At 50.3% G+C, this 12672-nt stretch overlaps 1 protein-coding gene across 1 annotated transcript in view; it reads right to left on the bottom strand.

The window, feature by feature from the left end:
- LOC125727863 (roundabout homolog 1-like) overlaps positions 1–12672 on the bottom strand; it is a 156260-nt gene that overhangs the window by 22166 nt on the left and 121422 nt on the right. The window contains 11 exon segments of the mRNA XM_049004840.1: positions 670–904; positions 1156–1277; positions 1700–1866; positions 2003–2171; positions 3078–3159; positions 3358–3563; positions 4898–5069; positions 5256–5380; positions 5879–5887; positions 10813–10940; positions 11038–11176. Of these exon segments, the coding sequence (XP_048860797.1) occupies positions 670–904; positions 1156–1277; positions 1700–1866; positions 2003–2171; positions 3078–3159; positions 3358–3563; positions 4898–5069; positions 5256–5380; positions 5879–5887; positions 10813–10940; positions 11038–11176 (1554 nt within the window).

The raw sequence follows: 12672 nt of genomic DNA, 5'->3' as shown, positions 1-12672 counted from the left end.
TTCAGGCAGCTCTGCTCACATTGGGCGACAAATGAACAGGCATCACCCTACCATCTCCCGCGGCCCTGCGATGCCAGAACTAACAGAACGGCCGGGCAGTATTTTTAATTTGCAGTAAATGCCTGTTTTACACAACAGGAAATCGGCCCGGCTGCTCTGTGCCGTTAATGGCTCAGGGAGATTAAATTTAATGCGTTAAAATCGAGCTTGTAAGCGGTGGCTTTTGCAGGGTCAGTGAGCTCTCGTGTCTGCCCAACTCCCCATCCCCTCCTGTTGCTTTATCTCTTTATCACACACACACACACACACACACACACACACACACGCTGCAGAGCCCTGGGTCACTCCCAAACCACTTCCCTGCACATTCCCAGAACTACACCGCACCCGCAAGGGAACTGGCGAGCTGTGAGCTGTTTTCTGGTTTTCTGGTCATGCTTTTAGGCCAAGTACACCTTCCTACAGCAGTGTGCGCTCCCCTACATTTGTACCAAAGCAACCTTATAATCTCTTTGTTTGTTGTAGGGCTTTTATTGTATTTTCCCTTACTTATGCTGTATAGCCACAAGGAAGCAGCAAATCAGAACCCACTGTTTCCTTTAACAGACAGCAGCTATAGAATGCTTCAACCAGTCGGGCATCGGCTTGTATGACCTTGCCCTGGCTCACCTTCTTCCAATGTGCGGGCCACCTTGACCTCGCTGTCAGGACCCTGGAACTCGTCGAAGAAGGGCCGCACCTTGAACTCATAGGTGGCCCCCTTCCGGAGCTGGGGCACCACAGCGGCATCCTCGGCAGCGGAGCGAACCTCGAATACGCCCCACTGTCCCCGAGTCTGTCCCGCATCCAAAAAGGGCCGGTACATCACCTTATAGCCCTGGACGTACTGAGACTGCTGCTCCACCTGGTGGCAGGGGTAAGAAATGAGGAGTCAGTGACATCATGACTGAAGAACCGAAGAACACTGTTATAGCTATCGGGTGGCAAAAAGAATAAGGAAGAGTGACGGAAGTAAAGAAAACGAGAGAAAGAGAAAGATGGAGAGGGAGGAAAGGGAGAAATAGATAAGCAGGTTAGTGTGTGGTTCCCAGTTTAACCAGGGCACGGACTTTCATTGCCAGTGGTTTTGCAATGTGAGCACTAAACAGTACTCACTGTCCACTGCACCCTGACCGAGGACGAGGAGAGGATGGTGGGATTGTGTAAGTGCACCACCACGTCACTCAGGGCCTTCTGGATCTGCCGGTGGTCTACACCCTCAGCAGTGGGCGGGATTTCTGTGCAACAAGATCATTCGTCAGCATCACTCGTCAATCATCTGCTTACTGCACTGGCCATGCACAGCAGGGGTGAATCTCAATACCAGGAACGCGAAGGTCATACTGATGGTCTTGGCAAGACCTATCTTGCTAACTTGCCCTCCAAAAATGAACTCAGGGCGCAATGAATCATGGTATTGGTCTCCTTTGGTGAGGATGCATCTGATGTATCCTTGATATTTGGGGCGGAGCAAGAACAACATTCAGGGATTTTTAATGTCATCTGTACTTGTGTTCTTACTATTAGAGCTGGTCTTTGACAATGGAAGGTGACGTAAAACAGGTACAGAAGAACACAAGTACAATGAAGGACGCACATTGAGATTTGCCCTTGTAACTGCACTAAAGGCCTCGTGTTTGCATGGTGTCCCGGCGCCTACCCTGGGTCCTGACAGCCTCACTGACGGGGCTGGGGTCGCTCAGTCCATAGGCGTTGGCCGCCCGCACCAGAAACAGGTAGATGGCTCCAGGCCTCAGGCCCCGCAGGACGAAGTTTTCCGTCTTCACGTGCTCCGCCATGGTCAACCAGCTGCTTCCAGAGGCGTGACTGAATGTCGAAAGGGGTGGAGGTCACATGAGGTGTCATGTGATCAGAGTGGGACAGCATGGATGGCAGGAGGGACAGAAACAACTAACAACGATGAAATAGGCTGTGAATCGCGAGAGGCTTGCTGTTCACTCACCTGAAGGCCTCGATGATGTAGGAAGTGGGTGTGGCCCCGGTGTTAGGGTTGGGCTTCCAGGCCAGGGTGACAGAGGTGCGGCTGACGTCAGTTACCTCAGGTTTGGACGGGGAGCTGGGGATCAGATTTGGGTCTGTGGGCCGGGCGGGGTGCACCGCGACCCCAAACTCTGAGGGTGAGGAGGAGGAAGGGAGGGGAAGAGAGGGGAACTTAATAGCATGTCTCAAAAACCTAAGCAGGAGTACCACTGGAGATCTATGGGAATAGGGCCCAAGCCTTTACTAGGGGGGTCTGATTTAAATGAAAGTGAATAAGAATACCCTATTTAAACCAATGTGTCCATTTATTTGGGGGGAGCTGAAGTCCCGTTAAAACAGCCCTAACGACGCCCGTGAACACAATTACGGGTATACTGTTACTCACATGCCGCACTAGGAGAGGCAGGGAAGGTGTGCAGACGTAAATGCAAGTGTTCATGTGTTAGTATGCATAGTGAGTATATGAGTATACACAGTGAGTATACACAGTGAGTATATATAGTGGGTATACACAGTGAGTATATATAGTGAGTATATATAGTGGGTATACACAGTGAGTATACACAGTGAGTATATATAGTGAGTATATATAGTGGGTATATATAGTGGGTATACACAGTGAGTATACACAGTGAATATACACAGTGAGTATATATAGTGAGTACATATAGTGGGTATACACAGTGAGTATACATATGAATATATGAGTATACCCAGTGAGTATACAAGGTGAGTATGCAAAGTGAGTATATGAATATACACAGTGAGTATACACAGTGAGTACATATAGTGAGTATATATAGTGGGTATACACAGTGAGTATACACAGTGAGTACATATAGTGAGTATATATAGTGGGTATACACAGTGAGTATACACAGTGAGTATATTTAGCGAGTACATATAGTGGGTATACACAGTGAGTATACATATGAATATATGAGTATACCCAGTGAGTATACATGGCGAGTATATAAAGTGAGTATATGAAAACACACAGTTAGTATACATAGTGAGTATAGTGACATCTGACTCACCTTGCACCTCCAGGAATGCCTTCCAAATGGCTTCTCCACTGGGGTTGGATGCAATGCAGGTGTATGTTCCTGTGTCCCCCAGCTGTAATCACGATTAATTTAGGAAACGCTTTTATCCAAGGTGTAATTAAGAAAGCTGGGTTAGACAGTTCCTGGAGTAATGAGGGGTTAAGGGCCTTGCTGAAGGGCCCGATAGTGAAACCACTCTGACCCTGGCAAAGGAATTGAACCAGCAACCTTCCGATTACCGGCACAGCCACAATGGTCGCCGCCGCAGTACCTTGGCATAGCGGATCTGCAGCGCCCCCGTGTCCAGCTGCTTGAGCCGCGAGTCGGAACCAGAGACTGGTGTCCCATCCTTCTTCCACAGGATGCTGGGCACAGGGGAGCCGGACGCCTCACAGGACAGCAGCGCCATCCCGTCCACCGGCACCGTCTGGTTCACCGGGCCCTGCCGGATCACGGGGGGCAGCCGGTCGGACACTGCTGGGTGTGGGAGAGCGAGGCACTCGTTAGTCATCTACCGTCGTTAAGACCATAGTTATTATTAAAATGTTAATTTTTTTATTTGACAGAGAAGAAAAGTGGGGAATAGAAGGAGAGTAGTGAAGGAGGAGGTCAGGGAAGGAGTAAGGGGGAAATGTGCATCCACCGGGGGTGATACTCTGCTCCTATGAGGACAGACGGAGGTGAAGAAGACAGCGAGATCAACACGGTGAAGAGACAGAATGAATAACAGAGGAGGAAGAAAGGAGAACACTGGTAAAGGGAGGAGAGGAAGAGTGTGCGTGCATACTGGTAATCTGGCAAAGTGTCTGTCTGCACTGCTAATGGAAAAATGCGGAAAAAGACTGGTCACAACTGGAAGCAATTTCCCAATCATTCAGTGGGAGGATCAGCCCCCCCCCTCACCCCCACCCAAACCCCCACCCTTACAGGTTTCATCTCCCTGAGCTGAGGAACTCCAGATGAAACCAAATGTTCATCATAAGAAAAACACCATGAACATGCCTACAGGCTGGGCGGCGGAGGCGGCACGGAGAGAAATCAAGCCACATGGGCAGCGGAACCTTCCGGACCGGAAGCTGATCACCAGCGCAAGCCTTTCCGCCTTATTTACATCAGGCGTAATTAGAGACACAACAGAGGGCCGGGCCGTCCATTACGGCTCCATTAGGGCCCGGTTTCACACGAGCGGCTCCGCCCCCTACGCCAGAGAGAGGCCCTCGCTTTTAACTGAGGACATGTTTGCGATTCCTGCTCCTTTTGTGCTCAGGCTGCTCATGCTTGAGGGGCTCCTGTGCTATAATTACCTCACAGGCCCAGGAGGCGAATTCAGTGGACGGATTCCGGTTTTAATAACTGTTATTGGTGGCCTCCTCACCTCTGCAGCTTCCCGACGCACCCCCCCCCCCACAGAGTACAAAGCCCCCCCTCATACAGCCCTATAGAGCTGCGCTCATACTGAAACTGGGAGGCAATATGGTGGGAGTGGGGGGGGGCGATGTTGGGGATCAGGAACTTACAATTACTGCCGCTTCGTACTCCAGTGATTTCACAAAGGATTAGTTGGTGCAGGTATAGTGTGTAAAAGAAACACATTCCCCGTTAGACGCTTAAACACCATGTTAATGCAATAAAAAAAGACAATTTTCCACCTATTTATGCATGCAGGCGTCACAGCTCAAAGGAGTAACCGTGGAACTCCTCCCGGGACCGGCAATCATCGGGTTGTGAGTCATTAACCACAACGCCCCCTGCTGGCGGGGCCCCCCTGACGTCATGAGCCAGCTGTGTGTAGTGGAGACCGGCTTCCTCACCATCGGTGACCTCCAGCAGGGCCTTGGTGATCACACTGCCAGCCACGTTGAGCGCCTGGCAGCTGTAGAAGCCGCTGTCTGTGTGCTGCACATCCGTAATGGTCAGGTCGCCTGTCTGCGACACGGACACGCGGCTAGAGGGCTGCGGGGGCTGGTAGGTGAACAGCAGGTTCTTGAAGAAAATGAAGGGAAAGAGAGACTGGGGTGAGCAAGGAATTGTGGGTAATGTAGGATTTGAATAGTTCCTATTTATACTGCAAACAATTATAATCAGAAATGTGTCAAAAACAAGACTAGACAGGTTGGCATGTAATGACATCCATGCCTCCCCAGGGCCATAGAGTAGTCCAGCACTCACCTGGCTGCCCTCTCTCTGCCAGAAGATAGCAGGCTGGGGGTTTCCCAACGCCTCACACTGGAAGGTCACCCTCCGGCCCACCTGCACCACTTGGTTCCGTGGTCTCACCCCGAAAACGGGGGGCACTGGGGGGAGGAGCAGCTGCAGGTTAGCCAAAGTCAGAAAGGCCAACATGAGGTCAAAACAGCCTGATGTGGCTCGCTAGTAAGCGTGGTAGTTAAATAGCTGGTTAGCGAGCCCGTTCAAAATCGAGCCAATACCAACAAGACCACCCGCCTGTGAAATCAGCACCATTTTCATAAAAGTGCCAACATCAACTTTCCTTATTCTGGTGGTATGACGACTTTCTTCATGAGAAGGAAAACACCCTTAACAGCGGGGGCATGGCTGCTTATGGATGTAAACCAGGAAGATCAACAGAGAAATATGATAAAAACACTCATTACCTTTCTCTTACAAACATTCTTTTTTTTTTTTTTACCAATTTCCTTTGTTGCCGCTGACAACTGAAACATGAATGCTGATTGGTGCATGGAGAGGAGTGATGGGGGTGGAGATGTATGAAGCCTACTTCTGTCTGCGGTCAGTGCAGCGGATGGCCGACTGGCTGATGGGCGACTTACCCGACATGACTAGAAATAAAAAAGACAAAGAATGATGCGTTAATGATGCAAAAGAAAAATGAGGAGGAGGGAGGTGGGAGTGGAGGTGGAGCCAGGGAGGGTGGGGGTGGAGGCGGAGTCAGGGACGCGGGAGTGGAGGTGGAGTCAAGGAGGTTGGAAATGGAGGCGGAGTCAGGGAAGGTGGGAGCAGAGGCGGGGTAAAAGGCAAACTGAAGGAAGTGGGAAAGGAGGCGGGATCAGGTGGTGTACACCAATAGGGCAGCTTTTACACAAAGCTTCTAGCCAATGGAAAGGAATTGTTATGCTATTGTTATCGCTACAGTTTAGTGTTCTGGGCTGAACTCCTACTTGCCAATGAGCCCAAACAGCTTAAACAGCTTCATTCTGTCCCGCAGTGACCTCAATCTGGTATTGTCAACAGTTCTAGCAAGATCATCTTCTCTTCCACAACCTTGGTGTGACCTGTGGCCTGTAGACCTTATCCTAGCAAATGACTTTGAGTATCCCATTTCCCAGACTTTGTGCCTCCCCAGAAACACTTGCACCCATCTGCTGATGGTCTTTTGATTGTAATCCAAGGTCTGAACCCGTCACGGTACGTAAAGTACACCTTAGATGGGTAATAAAGTCCCAGACACACAGCTAACTTCCTGGTTATGTAAATACGTCTCAGTGATCCTGTCTGGATTAAGGCCGTTAACCTAGGAGCCAAATTGACCTCTGACCCCGGAAAAAGGCTCATTAAATCGCAGGGCTCCATCCAGCTACGGACCACCTGGTGTCATATCCGCAGCAATCTCCACGCAGTCAGGGGTCATTGAGAATCGCTTTACAGTGCTTTCAGTGACACTCCCCGAGCACCCTCCATCAGCTGAGCTATACACCCCCCCACTTTACAGTGCTTTCAGTGACACTCCCCCGGCACCCTCCATCAGCTGAGCTATACACCCCCCCACTTTACAGTGCTTTCAGTGACACTCCCCGAGCACCCTCCATCAGCTGAGCTATACACCCCCCCACTTTACAGTGCTTTCAGTGACACTCCCCGAGCACCCTCCATCAGCTGAGCTATACACCCCCCCACTTTACAGTGCTTTCAGTGACACTCCCCCGGCACCCTCCATCAGCTGAGCTATACACCCCCCCACTTTACAGTGCTTTCAGTGACACTCCCCCGGCACCCTCCATCAGCTGAGCTATACACCCCCCCACTTTACAGTGCTTTCAGTGACACTCCCCGAGCACCCTCCATCAGCTGAGCTATACACCCCCCCACTTTACAGTGCTTTCAGTGACACTCCCCCGGCACCCTCCATCAGCTGAGCTATACACCCCCCCACTTTACAGTGCTTTCAGTGACACTCCCCCGGCACCCTCCATCAGCTGAGCTATACACCCCCCCACTTTACAGTGCTTTCAGTGACACTCCCCCGGCACCCTCCATCAGCTGAGCTATACACCCCCCCACTTTACAGTGCTTTCAGTGACACTCCCCGAGCACCCTCCATCAGCTGAGCTATACACCCCCCCACTTTACAGTGCTTTCAGTGACACTCCCCCGGCACCCTCCATCAGCTGAGCTATACACCCCCCCACTTTACAGTGCTTTCAGTGACACTCCCCCGGCACCCTCCATCAGCTGAGCCATACAACCCCCCCCCCCATTCATAACGAAAAAGTCTGGGTTCTTCCTGGAAACTCGACACCCTAGCCACTGAAAGAATCCCACCGCCCCCCTCCCCCACGTCCTCCTGTCTCCTCCATGCCTCACTTACCCTGGCCAAAGCCCCCCCACGAAGCAGCATGGCAGCCCAGAGAAATCAGCCAAAGTCTGTGCTGCCTTCTCTTTTCCCCGATGCCCCTTTCTAGGGCCAGTCCACCCTGTGCCAGACTTGTGCCGGGCCTGCTAGCACTGACGGCTGAGAGAACGACCGTCTGTGCCTCGGTGTGGGTACACCAATGTGGGGGGGGCTTGGTATCATGGAAGGGGGGCCAGCAGACCCAGAAGTGCAGCCGGCCTCCGTTTCTTAGAGAAACCCCAGGCGAACGGTGAACATTAAGTTTCTATTACATCAGCAGCAAATCAGCTGAATGTAAAAACATTCTGAGCTGCAGCAAGTTATAAAGGCAGGTGTGTGTGTGTGTGTGTGTGTGTGTGTGTGTGTGTGTGTGTGGGTCTTTTTTTGTAATTATTACGTTGTGGGGACCAGATTTGTGTCCATGTGTTTGAGTGTGTCTGTGTATTTGTGTGTGTTTGAGTGTGTGCCTCTGTATGTAAGTGTGGATGTGTGTGTGCGTGTTTATGTGATTGTGTATGATTGTGTGTCTGTTTGTGTATGTGCGTGTGTGTCTGTGTGTGTGTGTCTGTATATGGGTGAGTCTGTACATGCGTGTGTCTGTATGCGTGTTTGTGTGTGTGTGTTTGTGTGTGTGTCTGTGTGTGTGTCTGTGTGTGTGTCTGTATATGTGCGTGTGTCTGTATGCGTGTGTCTGTATGTGTGCGTGTGTCTGTATGTGTGTGTGTCTGTATGTGTGCGTGTGTCTGTATGCGTGTGTCTGTATGTGTGTGTGTGTCTGTGTCTGTATGTGTGTGTGTCTGTGTCTGTATGTGTGTGTCTGTGTGTGTGTCTGTATGTGTGTGTGTGTCTGTGTGTGTGTGTGTGTCTGTATATGTGTCTGTATGTGTGTGTGTGTCTGTGTGTGTCTGTGTGTGTGTCTGTATATGTGTCTGTATGTGTGTGTCTGTCTGTGTGTGTGTCTGCATATGCGTGTTTGTGTGTGTCTGTATATGCGTGTGTCTGTATGGGTGTAAGTGTGTGTGTCTGTATATGTGTGTGTGTGTGTGTGTATGTGTCTATTCAACCTCCCCAGCTGACAGACATCCCCCACACCTCCACTTCCTGCTCCATAACTCACTCCAAGCACTCCAACAGGCTCAAGCTACTGTACAAGTATCATCCACATCAGATAACGACGTTTTGTCATGTCTGATTTCCTCTGGGGGGTAATCTAACCTGCTTTTGTTCAACACCCCCCCCCCCCTCCCCCCCTTCACCACACTGCCCGCTGTCGACAAGCTGGCACAGGAAAGACGACATGGAAAATAAAAGGAAAAGATGAGAATTGAAGACGGAGAGAAAAAGAGAGAGAGTGTGTATGTGTGAGAGAGCGTGTATGTGTGTGTGAGAGAGAGCATGTATGTGTGTGTGAGAGAGAGGAGTATGTGTGTGTGAGAGAGAGAAGAGTATGTGTGTGTGTGAGAGAGAAGAGTATGTGTGTGTGTGAGAGAGCGTGTATGTGTGTGTGAGAGAGAAGAGTATGTGTGTGTGTGAGAGAGCATGTATGTGTGTGTGAGAGAGAGAAGAGTATGTGTGTGTGAGAGAGAGGAGTATGTGTGTGTGAGAGAGAGAAGAGTATGTGTGTGTGTGAGAGAGAAGAGTATGTGTGTGTGTGAGAGAGTGTGTATGTGTGTGTGAGAGAGAAGAGTATGTGTGTGTGTGAGAGAGCATGTATGTGTGTGTGAGAGAGAGAAGAGTATGTGTGTGTGTGAGAGAGAAGAGTACGTGTGTGTGAGAGAGAGAAGAGTATGTGTGTGTGAGAGAGAGAAGAGTATGTGTGTGTGTGAGAGAGAAGAGTACGTGTGCGTGAGAGAGAGAAGAGTACGTGTGTGTGAGAGAGAGAAGAGTATGTGTGTGTGAGAGAGAGAAGAGTATGTGTGTGTGTGAGAGAGAAGAGTACGTGTGTGTGAGAGAGAGAAGAGTACGTGTGTGTGAGAGAGAGAAGAGTATGTGTGTGTGAGAGAGAAGAGTACGTGTGTGTGAGAGAGAGAAGAGTACGTGTGTGTGAGAGAGAGAAGAGTATGTGTGTGTGAGAGAGAGAAGAGTATGTGTGTGTGAGAGAGAGAAGAGTATGTGTGTGTGTGAGAGAGAAGAGTACGTGTGTGTGAGAGAGAGAAGAGTATGTGTGTGTGAGAGAGAGAAGAATATGTGTGTGTGTGAGAGAGAAGAGTACGTGTGTGTGAGAGAGAGAAGAGTATGTGTGTGTGAGAGAGAGAAGAGTATGTGTGTGTGAGAGAGAGAAGAGTACGTGTGTGTGAGAGAGAAGAGTACGTGTGTGTGAGAGAGAGAAGAGTATGTGGACAATTCACCTCCCCTCGTCTTTCCTCATCTGGGTACGGACCCAAAATTACCAGCACAACCCCCCCCCCCACCCCCCAAGTTCTGGAATTAGAGTCTGTAATTAGGACCATGTCATTTCCCATCCTGGGACTGAAGCTGGTTTGTCTTTAATTAGGCTCTATTCCTCTATGGGTCTTTCTTACAGGGCTGCTCTTCTAAAGCGAAGGGTGGCTACTGTCTACAAAGTGAGCCCAGTCCCATTTCACCCTGAAGGGCCAAAACGCCACTCTCTATACTGGCATCCACTTCCTGTTTCCTGCCCACACAGGGGCTCAATTGTTACTCCTGCAGGCTGACCTCATGCTTGGTGTAGAAGTGCACACCCGGGCATATGCCTGTGTCTGCTTAGCGACTTAGATGCCAGCTGTCAGCCATCCCATCAGCTAGTCCCCCCCCCCCAGGGGCAGGTTAACCATGAAAAAGCAGCCATGCTCTTTGTTGGAACTGTAGCATATGGAGGGTCTGTATGGTGGGTCAAACAGCGTGAGTGTGAGGAAGCTCCAGGTATGTGCCGGTTCCAAAAGATGCCCCATCTGTATTGCAACTGTGTACAACAGGGTTGCATGTGGGGCCACAGGTCCCAGCTAACAGCTGATTGGTCCACTCATTCGCCGATTCAAAACATATCATTGGTTAGTGATAAGGTTGGCCCTCCCCATCTAAAAAAAAACTGTAGAATTGCCCCAGACAAGCTAGCAGAGTCTGGCTGTATGAGGCGGGCTACGCTCAGGTCAGAGGTCGGCTGTAGGATCTCACCGTGCACCGTGAGAGTGGCTGAGGACTCTGCCTTCCCCACCATGTTCTCTGCGACGCAGGAGTAAGAGCCCACATCCGCCGGGGCCGCGCTGCGCAGCTTGAGGGTGTGGTCCTCCAGAATCTCGTACCTACAGCCACATGCACACATAGACACGCGTGCGGGTGAGCGTCCAATCAGCAGCTGTGATCACGGAGACTCCAGCTCTTGGTCACCATGCCCCTTACCTCCCCCGAGGCAGGTCTCCGTCCTCCTTACGCCAGCGCACCGTGGGGATAGGGTCTCCACGTGCCTCGCAGCGGAACTCCACGCTGTCCTCCGCCAGAACCACGCGGCTGCTTGGCCGGCGGGAGAAGCTGGGCCGTTCTGGGGGGGTCATATGGGCAGTGTCAGTGCAACATGCAGGGCTGAGGTACACTGGGCGTAAAACACCCCCCAATATGCACTCAAATTGCCTAAAACACCCTCACATGGACCCAAACACACCTTCACCTGAAAAACTGCACCCCCCCACTAAAAACACTTTGAGCTAAGGTAGCACCCTAACCCTAACCCTAACCCTAACCCGCGCGCCTTGCACCACTCCCACTATATCCACAGATGATGTCTTCCAGGACAGGGGGGAATATCTGGCCTGTGACCAAGAGATCCAAGCTTAATCCAAAGAAAACCCTTCAAAAATAATCTTTGCTGAGTCAGGAGATAGAGATCTGAGTATCCTCCTCCCCCCATTCCCGCTTCTGAGACGCCCCCCCCAGTGTTTTCCTGCTCCGCCACCTCACTCACATCTTGTTTTTCCAACAATTCCCTGGAACTGAGAAATTCCACATCTCACAGCAGTCCAAGTCCAAGGCTTTGCTCCATAATTAAACCAAAACCGCAGCCAAACAAACCCTTTGGAAAACTTCACATGCTGTGAAAGTCAGTCGGCGAAGCCCTAGGGGTCCAGGGATGCCTTGCTGACCCGCTTCATCCATCACTGATGTTATTCTATTAGCCATAAATGTTTTCATTGTGCATTAGAAGTTTTTGAGCTTTGGCGTCGAGCCCGGTGGGTCACATGACAGGAAGTCAGGCCTGACGGGATGTCAATGGGGTGACAAAGTTTGGCCAAAATCACTCTCTGCCCCCTAAATAGTGCATCTGCCATTTTCAACAGCTGTGTGTCGTCTGAATGGCAAACCTGACACTAGCAGGCGTCCTTTATAAAATAATGCCCTGCAAAGATGACACCTGTCGTCAGCTGTGCAATTTTGTATACAAAAATACATACAAAAGTATAAAAAACTAAAACACTAGCAACCTCTGCAAAGACTGCAGCTGACAATTTCGGATAATAATTTTATATTAATAAAAATATACATGGTAACACTTTACTTGAGGGAGCACTTAATAACTCAGTTACTACTCAAGTACAAATCATGAACAAATAGTAACTGCATGAAATACATAAACTATTAGGATTGATTAATGATCATCAAACATGGGATCAGTACGTAACTAACACATAGTTTCTGGTTAATTAATACATAAAGTAAGAGTGTACTACTGCATTATATGTGCTCCCTTGTAAAGTGTGTGGAGTTAGCATGTTCTACCCATGTCGTCGTGGGGTTTCCACCGGGTATTCCTGGGTTACATGTGTGTGGAGTTTGCATGTTCTCCCCATGTCGCCATGGGTGTGGAGTTTGCATGTTCTCCCCATGTCGTCGTGGGGTTTCCTCCGGGTACTCCGGTTTCCCCCCACAGTCAAAAAACATGCTGATGCTAATTGGAGTTGCTAATAGGTGTGCATGTGTGAGTCAATGGTGTGTGAGTGTGCCCTGCGATGGGCTGGCCCCCCATCCTGGGTTGTTCCCTGC

Source organism: Brienomyrus brachyistius, unplaced genomic scaffold, assembly GCF_023856365.1.
Source record: "Brienomyrus brachyistius isolate T26 unplaced genomic scaffold, BBRACH_0.4 scaffold123, whole genome shotgun sequence".
Taxonomy (NCBI): domain Eukaryota; kingdom Metazoa; phylum Chordata; class Actinopteri; order Osteoglossiformes; family Mormyridae; genus Brienomyrus; species Brienomyrus brachyistius.
The sequence above is the reverse complement of the archived record's forward strand: the minus strand, read 5'-3'. Positions and strand labels throughout refer to the sequence as shown.